The sequence below is a fragment of the Sarcophilus harrisii genome, chromosome 4 (assembly GCF_902635505.1).
Source record: "Sarcophilus harrisii chromosome 4, mSarHar1.11, whole genome shotgun sequence".
Lineage (NCBI taxonomy): Eukaryota > Metazoa > Chordata > Mammalia > Dasyuromorphia > Dasyuridae > Sarcophilus > Sarcophilus harrisii.
In genome coordinates, this window is record NC_045429.1 from 232,959,310 (window position 1) to 232,980,000 (window position 20,691).

Genomic DNA, 20,691 nt, shown 5'->3' on the forward strand with positions numbered 1-20,691 from the left:
TTACTTAGAAAAGAAAGTGACTTACCCAGTATTCTACAGTTTGTAAATAACAAAGATGTATAGATGATGTACTTGTGTCATGTACAATTACAAACTCACCAAGATATCTATTTTCCTTTCTTTCAGAACCTCCCATTAAAGAAAACCATGTCAAATCCAAGTATCTGGAAGATGCCTCCAGTTTTGACAATTCAGGAAGAATAGCAAAGGTGTCCAGAGTGTCAACCATCAGGAGGATATTTGATTTGACGAAGCATCGGTCCAAAAGATCCATATCCTTCCCAACAGGGATTAAAATCTGTCCACAAGAATCAGTGAAACAAATCTTGGCTGATCTCCAGGCTTATTACAGACTAAGAGGTAAGAACACAAATGATTCATGCAAAGTCTTCATTGGTTTTCCATTACCTTTCATTAAACACAGCCATGAATTTATCAGTCACCTTTAATGTTAATTTAAGGTTTTGGAACTGTATTTTTTTACTCTATATACTTTACATTTTGATCTTTACAAAGCACCTAGATATCTGAAATGAAACCAGATCCTGTCATTTAATTAAAAAACTGGATCAAACTTCATTTTTAATACTAAAGAGTTGGTATTGGAACTGGAGAGACCTTAGTTCAAATATGCCCTCAAAATTACCAGATGTGTAATCCTGGACACTTAATTGCTCTGTACATCTGGTTCCTCATTTGTAAAATGAGAATAATAGCATTTGACTTCCAGGACAAAATGAAATAATAATTGTAAATTATTCTGCAAACTTTAAAATACTATATAAATGCTAATTGCTAATTATTTCTAATGTTAATAATAATAATAAAAACTAAATTTATTTTTTCTTTCTTATTTCAGTAAGTTTACTTATTTTTAATACATATTATTTTATGAATCATGTTGGGAGAGGAAAAATCAGAGCAAAAGAGCAAAAAAGAAAAATCATGGGTGAGATTTAAAAAAAAATAAATAATTGAACATAGTATTGTGGATTTACATTCAGTCTCCTTAGCTCTTTTTCTGGATGCAGGTGGCACTTTCTCTTCAAAGTCTATTGAGATTGTTTTGAATAACTGAGAAAAGTTATGAGAAAAACCAAATCATCCATAGTTGATCATCACACAATCTTGTGTTTTTGTGTGCAATGTATCCCTAGTTCTGCTTGTTATACTCAACATCAATTTATGTAAATCTTTCCAGGCCTTTCTACTATGAGATTGTTCATCATTTTTATAGAACAATAACATTGCATTACCTTTACGTACCACAACTTGTTCAGTCATTCTCCAATTGATGGGCATCTACTCCTTTTCCAATTCTTTGCTACCACAAAAAAGCTGCTACTAACATTTTTTGCACATGTGGGTCATTTTCCCTCCTTTATGATTTCCTTGAAATACAGACCCAGTAAGGGCACTGCTGGGTCAAATGTTATGCACAATTTTATAGCCTGTTGGGCATAATTCCAGATTGCTCTCCAGAATAGTTGGATTATTTCACAACTCTACTAACAATTCATTAGTGTCCCAGGTTTCCCACATCCCCTCAAACATTTATCATTATCTTTTCCTGTCATCTTAACCAGTCTGAGAGGTATGAGATGGTACCTCAGAGTAGTTTTAATTTACATTTTTCCAATCAAGAGAGATTTAGAGCATTTTTTCATATAACCATAAATGGCTTTAATTTCATCATCTGAAAATTATCTGTTTATATACTTTGACCATTTATATATACTTTGACCATTTACCATTTGGGAAATGACTTATATTCATATAAATTTGACACAGTTCTTTATATATTTTAGAAATGAGACCTTTACCAGAAATACTGGCTGTAAAGATTTTTTCCTAGCTTTGTACTTCCCTTTTAATCTTGTTTCTGTTGATTTTGTTTGTGCAAAATCTTTTTAAATTTAATATGATCAAAGTTTTCCATTTTGCCTTTTATAATGTTCTCTAGTTCTTCTTTGCTCATAAATTCTGCCATTCCCCAAACATCTGATAGATAAATTATCCCTTGTTCTCTTAATTTGTTTATAGTGTCATCCTTTATGCCCAAATCATGTATTCGTTTTGTTTTTGTTTTTGTTTTTGTGGGGGTTTTTTGTTTTTTGGGTTTTTTTGCTGAGACAATTGAGTTAAGTGACTTGCCCAGGGTCACACAACTAAGAAAGTGTTAAGTGTCTGAGGCCAAATTTGAACTCAGGTCCTCCTGACTTCAAGGCTGGTACTTTATCCTCTGTGCCACCTAACTGCCCAACATGTACTCATTTTGACTTATTTTAGTATAGGGTGTAAGATGTAGGGCTATGCCAAGTTTCTTCATATTGTTTTCCAGATTTCCCAGCAATTTTTGTCAAAAAGTGAGTTCTTATTCCAGAAGCTGGAGTTTGGTGGTTTATCAAATACTAGATTGATATAGGCTTTGATTATTATGTCATGTCTATCTAATCAATTCCACTGATCCATCACTCTATTTCTTAGCCAGCACCAAATGGTTTTGATCACTGTTGCTATATAATATAGTTTTAGGTTTGATAATGCTTAGCCACTGATCCTTTGTAATTTTTTTTCATTCATTCCCTTGATATTCTTGACCTTTTGTTCTTCCTGATGAATTTTGTTATTATTTTTTCTAGTTCTACAAAATAATATTTTGACAGTTTGATTGGTATGACACTGAACAAGTAGATCAATTTAAGCAGAATTGTCATTTTTATTATACTAGTTTCAATTGTTTAGATCTGATTTTATTTGTGTGAGAAGTGTTTTATAATTATCTTCATATAGTTCTTGGATTTGTCTTGGCAAGTAGATCCCCAAGTATTTTATGTTATCTACAGTAATTTTAAATGGAATTTCTCTTCCCATCTGTTGCTGATAAGCTTTTTCAGGAATATAAAGAAATGCTGATGATTTGTGTGGTTTTATTATATATCCTACAACTTTGCTAAAGCTGTGAATTGTTTTTAGTAGATTTTTTAATGATTTTCTAGGATTCTCTAAGTATATCATCATATCATCTGCAAAGAGTGATGGTTTTATTTCCTCATTGTCTATTCTACTTCCTTTAATTTCTTTTTTCTTTTCTTATTGCTAAAACCAACATTTCTAGTACAATGTTGAGTAATAGTAGTGATAATGGGTATACTTGTTTCACTCCTGATCTTATTGAGAATGCATCCAGCTTCTCTCCATTATCAATAATGCTTGCTGTAGGTTTTAGATAGATATTGTTTATTATTTAAAGGAAAGTTCCTTTTGTTCCTATGATCTCTAGTGTTTTTAATAGGAATGGGTGCTATATTTTGTTAAAAGCTCTTTCTACATATATTGAGATTATCATGTCATTTCTTGTTGGTTTTGTTATTGATATAGTCGAGTATGATAATGGTTTTTGTGATATTGAACCAGCCCTGCATTCCTGGTATAAATTCCACTTGGTCACAAGTGTATTTATTACTCTGCTGATAAGTTGCTGTAATCTCTTTGCCAATGTTTCATTTAAATTTTTTTCATCAATATGCATTAGGGAGATTAGTCTGTGATTTTCTTTCTCTGTTTTAGCCCTTCCTGGTTTAAGTATGTGCCATATATATGTCATAGAAGAAATTTGGCAGTACTCCTTCTTTACCTATTTTTCCAAATAGTTTCATGGTATTGCAATTAATTGTTCTTTAAATGTTTGGTACACTTCACTTGTGTATTCATCTAGCCCTGAAGATTTTTTCTTAGGTAGTTCATTAATGACTTGCTTAATTTATTTTTCTAAAATGGTATGATTTAAGTATTTCATTTCCTCTTCTGTTAATCTGGGCAATTTACATTTTTGTAAATATTCATCTATTATGGGTCAAAACTCTGTACTTGAAACAAGGATTCTTACAAGGTGCTAACTCAGTAGAATTGATAAGAAAATGGTTATCTAATTTAACATGGTGATTAATAGTTCTCTAGTTTATATATATAGTATATATAGTAGTATAATGATCTCTTATATACTTCAACAACAATACTATATGATGACCAGTTCATGGTCCTGACCATCCTCAGCAATGAGATCAACCAAATCATTTCCAATGGAGCAGTAATGAACTGAACCGGCTACGCCCAGCAAAAGAACTCTGGGAGATGACTAAGAACCATTACATTGAATTCCCAATCCTCATATTTTTGCCCACCTGCATTTTTTATTTCCTTCACAGGCTAATTGTACAATATTTCAGAGTCTGATTCTTTTTGTACAGCAGAATAATGGTTTGGTCATGTATACTTATTGTGTATCTAATTTATATTTTAATATATTTAACATCTACTGGTCATCCTGCCATTTGGGGGAGGGGGTGGGGGGTAAGAAGTGAAAAATTGGAACAAGAGGTTTGGCAATTGTCAATGCTGTAAAGTTACCCATACATATAACCTGTAAATAAAAGGCTATTAAAGAAAAAAAAAAGAAACTCCTAATAAAGAAAAAAAAAAACCAACTCTTAGTTTTGTTGAGTTCGATATTTTCTTAGTCTCTATTTTATTAATCTCTCTTTTGAGTTTCAAAATTTCTAATTTGGTATTTAATTGGGAGGGGGGTTAATTTGTTCTTTTTCTAGCTTTTTTTAGCTTCATGCCCAATTCATTGATCTCTCTCTCTATTTTATTTATGTAGCTATTTAGAGATATAACATTTCCCCTAAGTATTGCTTTGGCCACATCACATAGATTTTGTGATGTTGTCCTTTTATTGTCATTTTCTTGGATGAAATTATGGATTGTTTCTGTGATTTGTTGTTTGACCCAATCATTCCTTAGAATTAAATTATTTAATTTCCAATTGATTTTTAGTCTATCTTTCCCTGGCCCTTTATTGAACATAATTTTTATTGCACTGTGGTCTGAAAAGGAAGCATTTACTATTTCTGCTTTTTTGCATTTGATTGTGAGGTTTTTATGCTGTAATGCATTGCATGGTCAGTTTTTGTGAAGGTGTCATGTACTGCGGAGAAAAAGGTGTATTCCTTTCTGTCCTATTTAGTTTTCTCCAGAAATCTATCATATCTAGGTTTTCTAGCATCCTATTAACCTGCCTAGTTTCTTTCTTGTTTATTTTGTGGTTAGATATGTCTGATTCTGAGAGGGGAAGGATGAGGTCTCCCACTGGGATAGTTTTGCTGTCTTAAAATTTCTCCAGCAATTTGCCTACTCTACCATTTGGTGCATATACATTTAGCATCATTACTACTTCATTATTTAAGGTACCCTTTATCAAGATGTACTTTCTCTTCTTATCTCTTTTAATAAGATCTATTTTTACTTTTGTTTTATCTGAGATCAGAATTGCTATCCCCCCACCATTTTTTAACTTCTGCTGAAGCATAATAAATTCTGTTCCAGACTTTTATCTTTATTCTGTATATGTCTCTTTGTGTCAAATGTGTTTCTTGTAAACAATATACTGTAGGATTCTGTTTTTTAATCCACTATAATTTGTTTCCATTCTATGGGCGAGTTCATCCCTTTCACATTAACATTTATGATTAGCAGCTTTGTATTTCCCTCCATCCTTTTATCTTCCCTGTATATACATTTGTTCCCTCTTTCTACCAGCTCCTCAGTTTTTTTTACCCACCCCACCCACTACTTTACCTACTTTCCCCCTTCCTTCCTCTCTTAATAGTTTTTTTTTAATCCACCCCACCCATTACCTTTTCTCCTAATCCTCCTCCCCCTTCTCCTAGTAGTATTTTTAACTCCACCCACTAACTTAACTTCTATCAACTCTTCCCCTCTTCTCTTACCTTTTCCCCTAGTGTTTCTGCACTTCCTTCTATCCTGTCCCTCCCTTTTCTTTTCTTCTTTCTCCTCCTACTTCTTTATAGGATTAGAAAAATTTCTATAGCAAATTGAATGATTAGATTATTCCCTCCTAGAGCCAAAACTGATGAAATAAATCTTCAAACAATGCTCATCCTGCTTCCTTCTGTCCCTCAGTTGTAATAGGTCTTTTGAGTCTCTGTGTAAACTAATTGTCCCAATATACTTGACCTTTCCTATTTTTCCGGTACAGACCCTTAATGTCTTTTTCTTTTATGTCATCACATCAAAGTCCATTCACAGCCACATCCTTCGTCTATGTGATGCCCCTCTCTATGGATCCCAGTAATAGATACAATTCATAAGAGTTGTTTTCCCATCTAGGGATTTAAACAATTTACTTTTTAAATTTATATTTTTCCCCTGTTTAGCTTTCTATGTTTCTCTTGCATCCTGTGTTTGTAGATTAAATTTTCTGTTTAGTTCTGTTTTTTTTTTTTTCAACAGAAGTGATTGAAAGTCTCTCACTTTATTGAAGCTTCATTTCCTCCCCTGAAAGATAATGCTAAATCTCACTGGGTAGTTGATTCTTCATTGTAATCCCAGGTCCTTTGCCTCTGGGAATATAGTATTCCAGTCCCTACAACTCTTTATCATAGAAGTTGCCAGATCCTAGGTAATGCTGATTGTTGCTCCTTGATATTTGAATTGTTTTTGTCTGGCAGCTTGCAGTATTTATTCCTTGAGATTATAATTTTGGAGCTTTGCAACAATGTTCGTTGGGGTTTTCCTTGGGGAATCTCTTTCCAGAGGTGTTCATTGGATTCTTTCAATGAGTATTTATCCCTCTGTTTCTAGAATATTGGGGCAATTTTCCTTAATGACCTCTTGTAGAATGCTATCCAAGTTCTTTTTTTTTTTTTTTTTTTTGGTCATGGCCTTCAGATATACCAATAATTTTTAAATTGTCTCTTCTGGATCTATTTTCCAGATTGGCTGTTTGACAATGAGGTATTTCTCATTTTCTTCCATTTTTTTCATTCTTTTTAGTTTTTTTGACTGATTCTTACTATATCACAAATTCATTAGCTTCATTTGCCCTATTCTATTTTTTAATGTGTGATTTTCTCAAGTTATCTTTTGTATCTCTTTTTCCATTTGGTTTATTCTACTGCTTAAGGTGTTGTTTTCTTCAGACATTCTTTTCCTTCCTTTTCCAGAAAAAAACTAAAAGTATTTAATTTTTTTACTCTCTTACAAGAGTCCTGTTATAGAGTGAGGATGATTTGCAAATATAAAATCAAAACATATTAAGAAATTTTTGAACAAAAATTATTATATATTATTATATTATATAAAATTTGTATTATAAAAAATTTGAACAAAAATTATTATAAATTTAAAATTATTATACATTAAGACATTTAACAGACACAAAAAATTGCCTTGCTATTTATAAATTCCTTTTAATTTTATTATTACTTAAGTAAAAAGTGGGATTTTCATGTTGTTCTCATAAAATGTGAAGCATGAGATGTTTGCAGGATTGAGGGACTAAGCAGGCTGATTTATTACTAGAAGATACCAGTTTAATTTTTCAACAAAAGCAACATTGCCATTCAACTGTTCACCTGACTCCTAATACTGTTTGGTAAAATACACATATGGCAGATCCAGCAAAAACCATTGAATTTTGGAGACTGAAGGAACATCTGTGAGCATAGAGGTGTCCCAAATTAGCATTGGTGAGCAAGTAATGATGCAGAGGTGTTAGCAGAATTTATTAGACAATTACCATTGTTTCCAAGAGAGTAGCAGGACAGTTATTATTTGTAAAAGGCATCCAACAATGATGGTTGTCATATAATGCACCAAGAAATAATTATGAAATTAAATCACACTGCTATGAGTGCCCTGGGTGTTTTCCAAGAAGGCAAAGTGTTTCATTTTGCCTGGGCTTCAACCCTGAATTATGTTGCAAGATGGAGAAGAAATGGCTCTCCAATCTGAACCTCAGACATTTACTCCCATCATAAAATGGACACTGTCATCCTGCTTTATTTCAGGCCTATGAACTTGAAACATCTGGTGTAGGCACCATCAACATATGGTAGAGGATGTTGATTGAGATGCAATTGTAAATCAAGACAGAGAAATTTCAGAGCTCTTGCCCCTTAACATGTTTCAGAGCATATGATTCTACAATATTATCAAGAGGTGAATTAATTTAGGGAATTCGTGTTGGGTTTTAGAGACACAATTAATTATCAAAGTCACATAAAAAATGGAAGCCCTGCAGCACTCACATGTTTCATTTCATTGAGAGATGAATATTTCATATGTTTACTCTCCTAATGGGAAAAATTTCAATTCTAAGCACTTACAAATGCTATTTCTCAACCCAATTTAGAAGGATCCTGGCAAATGAGAATTAAGTGGGTGATACTAACTAAGGTCATGTACTATGGACCCCTTGTTTTCACAAAAATACTTTTAACTGCTAATAATCCAAAGGGATTTTCACATATGTACACTGAATTACTCAAAATATTCTGTGTGAACTATCTATGTATTTATATATCTTTTAATATTTAACTGACAACCATTTATTAATCACCTGCTATGAACAAGATATTGGACTAAATGGTGGGAATGCAAATACCAAGAGAGAGATAGAAACAGAAACAGAGAAGAAAAAAATCAGACTTTACTCTCCAAGAACTTAAATTCTAATGATCTATATAATCTATGAAAATAATCTGCCTGTCATCTCTTCCACTACATTATGAGCTCCTTCAAGGAGGTCATTTTTTCACCTTTGTATGACCAAACCCTTCCATAGTACCTTGCACAAAATAGGTACTTAATGTTTATTGATTTCTTTTGGCCAAGACTTATGCCTTTATCAGTGAAGTCAACTTCTGGCATAGAAACTCCTTCAACCATTACATATCAGCAATTCTTCTATAACTGTTAGACAATGAGATGCCTAGTTTACTAATATATATTTGAGTCAAGACTTGAATCCAGGCCTTTCTGACTCCAAGCTTGGTACAGTCAACTATGGCACACTACCTTTCTTGTGGTGACACTAGATCAATTGCATCTTATTTTTATAGAGATGTAATGTTATATAAGTTCATGGGATCAGAATTTTAGAGTTGAAAATGACCTCATAGGATGTCTGGTGCAATTTTTCTTTCAACAAAATAAAATGAGGCTGAGAAAAATTAAGTGAGTTATCCATGATTAGCCAGGGAGTAAGTGAATGCTGTATATACTCACATCTGTATAAATAACCATAAAACCATCAAACAGTATTTCATGTGCCATAGTCTTATTTAGGATAGCCACAATGACAGTCCGAAACAACCCTTGTTAGATACTTAAGAGGAAAGACATTATTTTCAGCTGCTGAATTTATGCTACCCAGTTTTCATTCTCTTCTTATTCTTTTTTTTTTTTTTATTTTAATAGCTTTTTATTTACAAGTTATATGCATGGGTAATTTTACAACATTGACAATTGCCAAACCTTTTGTTCCAATTTTTCCCCTCCTTCCCCCCATCCCCTCCCCTAGATGGCAGGATGATCAATATATGTTAAATATATTAGAGGATAAATTAAATGCAAAATAAATATACATGTCCAAACCATTATTTTGCTGTACAAAAAGAATTGGACTCTGAAATATTGTACAGTTAACCTGTGAAGGAAATCAAAAATGCAGGTGGGCAAAAATAGAGGGATTGGGAATTTGATGTAATGGTTCTTAGTCATCTCCCAGAGTTCTTTTGCTGGGTGTAGCTGGTTCAGTTCATTACTGCTCCATTAGAACTGATTTGGTTCATCTCATTGATAAAGATAGCCAGGTCCATCAGAATTGATTACCATATAGTATTGTTAGTATATAATGATCTTCTGGTTCTGCTCATTTCACTCAGCATCAGTTCGTGTAAGTCTCTCCAGGCCTTTCTGAAATCATCCTGTTGGTCATTTCTTACCGAACAATAATATTCCATAATATTCATACACCACAATTTATTCAGCCATTCTCCAATTGATGGGCATCCACTCAGTTTCCAGTTTCTGGCCACTACAAAGAGGGCTGCCACAAACATTCTTGCACATACAGGTCCCTTTTCCTTCTTTAGTATCTCTTTGGGATATAAGCCCAGTAGTAACACTACTGGGTCAAAGAGTATGCATAGTTTGATAACTTTTTGAGCATAGTCATTCTCTTCTTATTCTTTATTAAATTCACATCTTTCACTCTGGTTTCCCTGGGTAAAATAAACCACAGTAAAGTTAGTTTCCACAACAATAATAATGCATTATGGCTACCCCAGGATGGAATAAGATTTGATAATCATTATGGAGTTTCTTTACATTGTAACAAATTTGCTCACCAAGAAATACTCTAGCTACAAAGGTCTATCTCTTTGACAGTCACACAGATTTGTGACAGTCTCACAATCTGAGATTGTTCTCAGATCTCCTATAACACTATGATCTGTGCAAGTTTAAGAATGATGTCAAGGTTGCAAGTGAGTCTGGGTTTACATAGTTTTACTTGGGAAAACACTTAAAGAGTCGTCAAAATCAAAGGGGACATGAAGATGACTTTTAGTTACCTAATGAATAAACACAGTACACAATACTCTTTAACATTCTCTAATACAGAGTTATAATGTTTAAATATTATTCCTAGAAACAGGATTAGAGCTAACAGTAGGCAAAATTGTTTAAAAAATAAAAAAGCTAATTTGTTTTTGATGCCTTCCTATTCTGTATCTTTTCTCCTTCTGCAATGCCGCCCCCCCTCCTTACCCAAAGGGCTAGTAGTGTTGCTTCATTCCATCTACTCTCTGCCCTTTTGGCAGTTAATAGAATCATTATTTTAGAGTTAAGGGGATAAAGAGATTGTCTATTCAACTCCTTCATTTTACAAATGAGTCCCAGAAAGATTGTGTGATTTGCCCAATATCACACAATTATACTTTTGTGTACATAGCTTTAGATCTTTTGTTAAAACAAGGAATACCACATGCAGGAATTTTGCAATCATTAGACCTCAGGAATATGGGACAGCTAGATGGCCCAAAGCACTGGAGCTGGAGTCAAGAATACCAGATTTCAATTATAATCTCAGACACTGGCAAATTCACTTTATCCTATTTGCCTCAGTTTCTTCATCTGTAAAATGAACTAAGAAGGAAATGGAAAACCACTCCAAAATCGTCACCAAAAAAACCTCCAAAGAGATCTCAAAGAATCAGACATGACTGAAAAAATGACTTGATACTAAACAAAAAGAATAGCTGTGGGGCACATAAAAGATAAAGAACTTATGGGAAGGTCTCAACCTGGAGCTGAGACATCTCCAAATACTCAGATATGGTTATGAGCCTGGCATAAGAGTCTTGAGGTACTAAGATTGAAGGAAGGGTATCCCTGAAGAAGAAAAAAGTCAGTTCTGGCAATAAAGACAATGATCAGCTATTCCAACTTTGAGCAGGGTCTGGTTACTGGCTAGGGTACTTTCTTCCAGATTCTTTAGGAGGCTATTCTTTTAAGACAATGCAAATCATAGAATTATAAATCTATAACTAGAAGGAAAGCCTGGAATTATCTAATCCAAAGACATCAAATAAAAGACTTAAGTGATGCCAAACCATATAAATATGTAATTGGGAAATATTTAACAAAATAAAGACCATAGTTAGTTAACATGTGGTTTTTTTTAAGTCAATAGGCAGCCTGTGGAATTCTTATGTATGGATTAATGGCTTGTATTCCTATCTGAGTTTGACACTTCTGATCTAATTCAAACTTCTCATTTTACAGATGAGAAAACTGAAATCAGGTGAGTTAAGTATCTTGCCCAAAGTCATACAAATAGTATAAAAAGTATGACTCAAAAAGTCAGTGCTTTTTTTTCCCTCTATACTATAATACCCAGAAAATAATAACAACAAACAGAAGAAAACTGAGACGATCAACATGGTCCTATGAACAAAAGAATATTCATGCAAGCAATATGTGATACAATTAAAAAGAAAATCTGTTTTGAAGCAAAACAACCTGAATTCAAATCCTGACTATGCCATTTGTCTATTATATGATCTTGGAGAAATCATTTAACTTCTCTGATCATTAGTTTCTTCATCTGTAAAAAGAAGGGTTTGGATGAGATGACCTCTAAAACCCTTTCTAGCTTTAGTCTACGACATTATCCTACTTTATGAAACTTTGATGTGGGTTGGTGTCAGGGATTAATTTGGAAAAAGGAGAATTTTTTCTTATTCTGGGCCAAGTTTCCATGCTTAACCACCCTCCTTTATAGTCTGTCAGGAAGCTGTGTGGGAAGCCTATCGAATATTCCTGGACCGTATCCCTGACACGAGTGAGTACCAGAATTGGGTCAGTGCCTGCCAGAGGGAGACTTACTGCATTTTTGACATTGGGGGAACCTTCATCAATTCTCAGGAGTTCCAGGAACTTCTTCAGCAGGTGAGAAGGAAAAATAGCCCTCTCTTTTTCAAACCTTCCTGAAAAGAATTGCTTCCCAGATCTTCCTCTGTCCTTATGTCTTTTAAGATACCTTACTTGGCTATACCATAACAAGATGATGGATTTGGTGAAATACAACATAATTCTTTGTTCTATGCAGTGATGGCTTGGAGGTTGGACTCCTGAGGTTAATAGAAAAGTGGGCCATGGAAAACAAAAGATTTCGTACTGTTGGATTGGCCTTATCTCCTAACAAAATGATTTTTTTTTATTTTTTCCCAGAGGTTAAAGCATCAACGTTTCCCTGAGAGGTGAGTAGTGATAATTCACTTACATAGAATCATAGAGTTTATAGATAAAAAGGACCTAGAGATCATCTAGGCCAGCAATGATTAAGCATGTTTGGGTCATGCATTCCTCTGGCTATCTGATAAAGTCTGTAGCCCTTCTTGGCATAATGCTTTTAAATAACTGAAGAAAAAACTAAGTTTCACTTAGAGATTTATTTAAAAAAAAAAACTATGTGTGTGTGTGTGTGTGTGTGTGTGTGTATAATTTTTTCCTCTTCAAAGTTCATAGACCCCTACATATTGATGGACTTCAGGCTAAGAATCCTTGATTATATCATCAATTTACAAATGAGAAAAATAATGCCCAGAGAGGCAAAGTGTGTGTGAATGAGGAATGATACATCAACTAATTTTAGGATCATGAATTTAGAGTTATAAGTCATCTTAAAAGTACAATCCCCTTATTTTGCAGAAGAATAAACTGAGGCCCAGAAATACTGATGCCTACGGTCACACAACTAATGAGATAAGATTTGACCAGAGGTGTTCCTGACTACAAGCCCAAGATCCTATCTACTCTGTCATGCTAACTCTACAATTTAAAGACAATATTTTCTTCACTAGGACCCAGTGACCCTCAAATGGATACTTTTGACTCAGAATTATAGAAATGGCTTCTATTTGAATTCAAGCCTTCTGCCTCCAAATCTAGTAGGCTGTTAGATATTTTTTCAATTATATCACACCATCTTTTGAGAAAGATATTAAAATGTTATAAAACTGAGTTATTTATATGTTGTTCAGTCCTTGTAGTTATGTACGACTCTTCATGACCTCATTTGTGGTTTAGTTGGCAAAGATACTGGAGCAGTTTGCCATTTCCTTCTCTAGCTCATTTTATAGTTGAAGAGATTGAGGAAAAGAGGGCTAAGTGACTCAGGGTCATACAGCAAGTAGCAATACTCAAATAATAATTAATAAATAATACAAAATAAAGTGAAGTATCAATTTTTTATTTCAAGGTTTCAAGGAGAAGTGTAGTGTCATTAATATCACTATCCAGTTTCCCAAATACAACCTCATTAACTTTTTTCCATTCAACTCAATTCTGAACCTAATTCATTATTCAGGAGTGTCTTTTTGAGATATATTTACATATAAATTAACACCACATGTCAATCCAATTGCATATAATAGTCTAGATAATAACAAATTCTTCATCTACTTGGTTTTTCCTGTGTGAATAGTTAAACTATAGTTTTTGAAGGGTTATGAATCTCATTTAGGATGCTGTAGATTAAGTCAATCATTACAGTGTCATCTGCAAAGGCAAGAACTAATCATTTAATTTGGGTTAGTCAACTACCATACCAGGCATATACTGGAAAAATAAAGCCAAAAATGACACAATCTCAACTTAATGAGCTTATATTCTATCAAAAAAAAAAAAACAAAAAAACAAAGACATCAAAGAAAAAGAGAGACTAGATATCTTTGCTATTTCTGCCAAGAATGACTTTTGTATATAAAGGTAGAACAAAAATAACTAATAAAGAGTTATTATCCAATATAAATAAGAATATAATAAAAGCATATCCAGCTAACTTTCCTGAATTCAAGTCAAATGGCTTGCATGAATTGTATCTTTAGGTTTCAAAAGAATTGGCATATCTAATTACACTGTCTGACTTTTTGACAGATAATAGAGAATGGGAAAGATTCCACAGAACTGAAGGAGGGAGAATGCTATCTGTTTTATAAACAAGAAAAGAAAAGAGTATGCAAACTATAGGCCAATAACCTTGACTTTAATTTCTGAGGAAATTCTAGAACAGATTATTAAAGAGAAATTTAGAGAATATCTAGAAAGCTACATTACTTTATCAAAAATAGGTTATGACACCTTAATGTTAGTTCCCATTTTTTCTTTTCTTTTTTTGAAAAGCTCACTGTTTAAAGATGTTATAAATAGCTTACTTAAATTTAAGGAAAAAATTTATTAAGTGTATTATGGTGTTCTTGTGGAAACGATAGAGACATGGACTAAACTGTTAAATGCAATTAAATAAATTGAGAGCTTGCTAAATCAGATTCAAAATTTAGTCTTTAATAATTTTATATCCACTTGGGAAGAAGACTCCATTGGAATGTCCTAGAAATCTTTGCATGGACCTTGGATTTTAATTATATGAATAAATACTACATGCACAATTATAAAATATCAAAATAACAAAAGGGAAAGATAGCTAACATCATGTTTGATGTAATCAAGATTCAAAAAATCCTTTATGATTTTAGACATCAAGTTGAATGTAACAAGATGAAATTTAACTGAGATGAATACAAAAGTTTCATCTTTTTGAAGATGCCAAAAAAAAAGCATAAGATAAGGGGTGTATGGATAGACAAAAATGTACCTAAAAAGTTTTGGGAGGGGTTAGCTGACTTTAATTTCAATATGATTCAACAGTATGATATGGAAGACAAAAAAGATCTTCTCTCTTCTAAATCCCAAACTTTTGGGGCTGAGGACCCTTTTTTACTCTTAAAAATTAATGAGGTCCCCAATATGGGTTACATCCATCAATATTTATTTCATTAGAAATTTAAAAGAAGTTTTTCAAATCTTTAATTCATTTAAAATAACAAGAAATCAATTACATGCTAATACAAACTTTTTTATTAAAAATAATATTTTCCAAACATTTCCTAAGAAAAGTATCAATATGTTTCTACATTTCATACTAAATGTCTGACTTAATAGAAGAGAGATAGATTCTTTTATCAGTATCTTCATTCAATCACTTACAATATGTTACTTGTGTGTGTTGGAGGGGGGGGGGTATATATACCTATATATGAAAAAAATAGCCTTACAAAGATATAGTTAAAAATGGAGAATTTGAATAGGAAAATAATTTCTTAGTATTATGAAAATAATTTTAACTTCATCAACACCCTGAAGAGTCCCACCAGTCTTTGGGCCACACTTTGAGAAGTGTTAATCCAGAGGAAGGGAACAAAAATGTTAAAGTATCCTAAATTCATGCAAGATGTGAACAAGGCAAAGGAATTAGAGATATTTAATTTGAAAATAGAAGAATGAGGGAGAAAACAGTAGTTTTCTTAAAGTACTTAAAGTTTTGTCAAGTGGAAGAATGATTAAATTTGTTCCTATTAACTCCAAGGGAAAGGACTGAGAGTAAAGAATGGAATTTTTAAAGAGGAAAACTTGGATTCTAAGTCAGGAAAAAACTTTCTCACAATTAGAGCTTTGCAAAAGTGGAATGGGTTTCCTAGATAGTTGGATTCTAATCAAGGAAAAACGTTCTCACAATTCGAGCTTTGCAAAAGTGGAACGGGCTTCCTAGATAGTGGGATTCCTTTCAATGGAAGTATTCAAGCAAAAACTGATCATTTGTTGGGTTTTTTGTAGCAAAAATTATTTTTTGGTTATGGGTTGGGGTAGTTAAATTCTGAGGTACTTCTAAACTCAGATATTCTGAGGTTTCATGAGAATCTCAAGGACTTCACTATCCTTCTTCCATTGGGCCTTTTATAACTCAGTATCAATTACTTTTGGTGAACAATCTCCTGACTTTATACTTCACTTGATATTAATGATCAAATAGAATAAAGTAATAAGGATTTTCATATCTTGCAAGAAATTAAACATAATTTTAGCATTTGTACCTTATCAGATGAATATGTCATCTTATTTTATTAAATTGAATGTTTTCTTATAGTCAACCAACAATAAACACAGCAGGACCTTGTCTTCTCAGTATGCTCCAGTTAATTGTGTAATTTTAAAAGTGTATCCCAATGTAAAAAAAAAAAAAAAAAAATCAATCAATCAATTGCTAAAGCTATTTCATCAAGGGATCCAACCTGAATATAGCAGATTATTCTCGTGGATAATTTGTATGAATGGAAAAGTAGGTGTATCAGCCAACAATCATTTATTATATACCTATTGTACATAAGGCACTGTGTTAAGCACTAGAGTAAGAAATTATTGCTATTTTCTTTGTCATCTTGCTTTGTTAATGTTCCACAGTTCTTTTTTAAGTATTTGTTATTAAGTCGTCAACATTAAGCTTCTACTATGTGACAGACAATATGTTAAATTTGGGGGACATAAAGAAAGACATAAAATAGTCCCTGCTCACAAGGAACTCACAATGTAATAGAGGAGAGAATATACAAACAATTCTCTACAAAGTAGATGTATAACAAGATAAATTGAAGATTGTCATCAGAGAGTAGGCATTATAAATGAAAAAGATGAGGAAAGGCTTTTTAAAGAAGATTAGGTTGTTAGCTGGATCTTGAAGGAATTCATGGAAACCAGCTGCCAAAGATAAGGATGGAAAGTAGGGCAAGCTCTTTCCAATATCTTGAGAATCAATCCCTAAAAATTTCAGAATATTATATCTAGCATGGCACTCCCCCAATATATGTTGTCTAGTCTTTGTTCTTCCAATCTTGATTTATTTTAGTAGAGGGCTTACTTCCTCTTACAACTAAAGCTATAATAGAAATGTAAATAGAACAGCTTCACTGCCATTGGTACAAGAAAAAAAAATTATTATAGAAAGATATTTTCTGATTTTTTTCTGATGTCATCCTTTTAGTTTCATCTTTGAATGTTATTGGGATTATCTGGCTTAATTAGGTTTTTTGTCAGGCTACTACTTTTTTATTTTATAATACAATATTGCTTATAACCTTCCACCAATCTTGGATATATAAAATTTTGCAAATTCATTTAAATTCCAAATCAGTATTGCCTTTGACTTTCCTCTCTCTGTTTAAGAAACCTAGTGTTTGTTGCCTAAAGTTTCTTCTAATTTCCTTTGGCATCATCATTCTGGTGTTTGATTTACACTGATTATTCTTCATTGGTAAATTTCTTTGGGAAATGTTTGTATTCTATATTAATATTTATATTATTTTTTACTTGGTCTTGATTTTTATCTTTATTCTAACAAATCAATGGGCTAAGTGTACAGAAGTACACTCTATATACAGACAGTTCTTCATGTGGAAAAAAGAAAGTTTCTAAACCACCTAATCTATTTCTGTCATTTTATAAAAAAGAATCACCATGAAAAACTACTTATTAAATACCTACACTGACTTAGACTTGTACAAGCTAGTCAAATATGAACATGCTAATTTCTATACAAGCATAACATAATAAAACCATTTAATTCAACTTTATGTATCTAGTTTAATACTGATTAAAAGCAACCAAAAGTTCTTTATAGTTTTGTCATGGCTATCTTCACAAGCCACAAGCCAATCTATGGATCCCATGCAGCTTTGTTGCATGCCGAAAGTCATGGTTTTGATTCACTGAGAAATTACCATGTAAAACATGGAAACAAGATGTAAAAGAGAAGACTATTCCAATATAATCCAAATAATGTTTATAAAATCATGGATAATGCTATTCAGAAATTTCTATATGGCCCTGTGCAGAATAATACAAGTAATGTTCTCTATCTTCTCCCAAAATATCTACATCATTGTTTCCCTCCTGTTCCCTCCTGGCTGGTTCAAAATTCCTATCATTAGAGTAACTATGTTTTAGTTGCTCTAAATAACAAAGGCAAAGGTACTATCTGCATAAGGTCAGTGCTACCTTAAACAGACTTTCCCAAATATTCACAAAAGTCCTAATCCAGTGTTTCATTGAACCATTCAAGAAAACTTTTTAGTTAGTAGCAAACTAGGTTTTGCACAGAAATTAGTTGAGGAATTATTTTGGTCATATAAACTCATGAAGGCTATCTACTAAGGCATGTATGTATATGGGTGAGGATCCATTGAGTAAATCAGTCAAATCACCCTACCCCATTAAAAATGTCTAGAGTTATGCCTTCACATATTTATCAAATAAGGACCTATTGATCATTCACTACGTATGAACAGGACAAGTGCTATAGTAGATAGAGTGTTGGGCTTAGAGTCAGGAAGACTCATTTTTCGTGTGTTCAAGCCTCAGACACTTAGTAGCTATGTGAACCTGGGCAAATCACTTAACCCTGTTTGCTTAAGTTTCCTCAGCTATAAAAAAAATGAGTTGGAGAGTGAAATGGCAAACCATTCTAGCATCTTTGACAAGAAAGCCCCAAATGGAATCACATGACTAAACAACAGTGAATCAGACCTTGACATTTTCTTGAATCAAAGACATTTTAATTAGGTACAATAGAAAGGCTGATCTGATTGGGTGAAGGATTTGGTCACATCTTGAGGAACTATGTAAAAAGAGAAGTTAGTTCAAAACACGGGAAAGATTTTTCAGTTATGGGACTAGAGAAATTGGTACAATAAAAGCTGAGATAATAAGAATGAGCAGTACAGAGGAAAAGAAAAAGGAGAAAGAAATTAGAACTCAATTGTGGCAGAGAAGGGAGTGGTTGAGATTAGCCTTTTGCCCTATAGGTAACTTAGATCAAAAGACTTAATTTTATATGATCATTTATAATCCTTTTCTCAAGGACTGAGGGAAGTTATGGGGGAAAAAAAGTTTGTTCTTACCCGGTTTCCTTCCCCATGCCTATCTATCAATTATGATGCCTCTTTACCCAAATGTTTCTGATAAACTGAAATTTGCCTCAGATTTAAAGAAACCAGAAATTAACTAGATATAAACATGAAAAAAAAATTAAGGCAGAAAGAAAATATCCATAAATATTGGTGATTTTTTGAGGATTTGGAGAAATTGTGATGCCATTCCTAAGTTTTCTTTTTTTCCCTTAACATTTCATTTAATATAACTTCCCTAATAGAGTAAAAGAAGGAAGGAACCACATGGATGTGAGGGGCCACGATATTGCCTTTAGATTTAAAATAAGGTAGTTCAAGTAACAATGTGGCATATGGAAAGTTTGGGATAAACATCATCTAGAATATGTCCTCAGAATGATGAAATCATACTTCCTTAAAATATGTACCTGGAAATCAATCCATTTACAAGCACTTACTAAATATCTATTACATGCCAGGCACTGTTAGATGCTTGGAATAAAAATAAAATGAGTAAAATATCAAATTTTCCCATTATATTAATATATACTGAGTTGGAAAAATTACAATCCCAGAACAGGTACATCAAAAAAGACCTTTCCTGACTTTAAAATTATGCTGAAGGTCAGTCATATCTGTACTGCTCTCCAGAATTTGAGTCAAAATATTCTTCCTAAAAACTGATGGTTTGGAATTTTTTAAATAATTTAACTGAGAAGAAGATTTTCAATCTATTCCCACTATTGCCATCCAGTGCCTATTAATTGCTATGCCTTTCGTTTCTATTTTGCTTCTAGAAAAGATGAAATTCTCACAGAGAAGGCAATAGAAAGTAAAAAGTCTGATGAAATCCTTGTGCTTCCTACAGGTAATGTTTGGTTTTTCTTAAAACATTACATTTATAATATTTTATACTTTACAACCAAATTATTATAAAAATATGGCATTTTCAAAACAACCTTCGGTAGAAATCCATAAATAAGAAAAATCACTTTTTAGTAGCTTACAAGCCAGGAATTGAATATTTATATGTATATATATTAAAATGATGACCAAGATCATATTTCAGGTTCTAGATTCAAATAGTTTCATAAAAAAATAAGTATTTCATAAACTCTTTCCATATTTTAAGTCTTTAAATCATGAGTCAGCAAGCTCATTTTTTAAAGCAGCTTATCTCTTTGACCAGCAACTAATGTCAGTACTATAAAGGATCAATGTCAATTATAAAGATATTACTTTGTAGAATATGTTCCTTAAGAGTTCTTCCCCCAGTAGACCTGAAAGGAAATAGATATCTAATTATTAACAGTATTAATAGTCCAAAGACAATTGACCCATAATAACACACTTCATTCAAAGGAATGATACTAAAAGAAAAAAAAAATGCAATATGAAGATAATCCATGATGAATGTATTTCTTAATTTTGTTAAAATTAAAAGTAATCATTGGAACATAACTGAGATTATATTTAAACTTTAGTAGCATTTTTGTTATGTACAAAAATTGAGTTTCTATTAACATGTATAATATCATTT

At 32.6% G+C, this 20,691-nt stretch overlaps 1 protein-coding gene across 1 annotated transcript in view; it reads left to right on the forward strand.

Moving 5' to 3' along the window:
* IMPG1 (interphotoreceptor matrix proteoglycan 1) overlaps positions 1-20,691 on the forward strand; it is a 280,357-nt gene that overhangs the window by 170,003 nt on the left and 89,663 nt on the right. Inside the window, 4 exon segments of the mRNA XM_031968606.1 lie at positions 127-360; positions 12,155-12,321; positions 12,604-12,632; positions 19,949-20,019. Of these exon segments, the coding sequence (XP_031824466.1) occupies positions 127-360; positions 12,155-12,321; positions 12,604-12,632; positions 19,949-20,019 (501 nt within the window).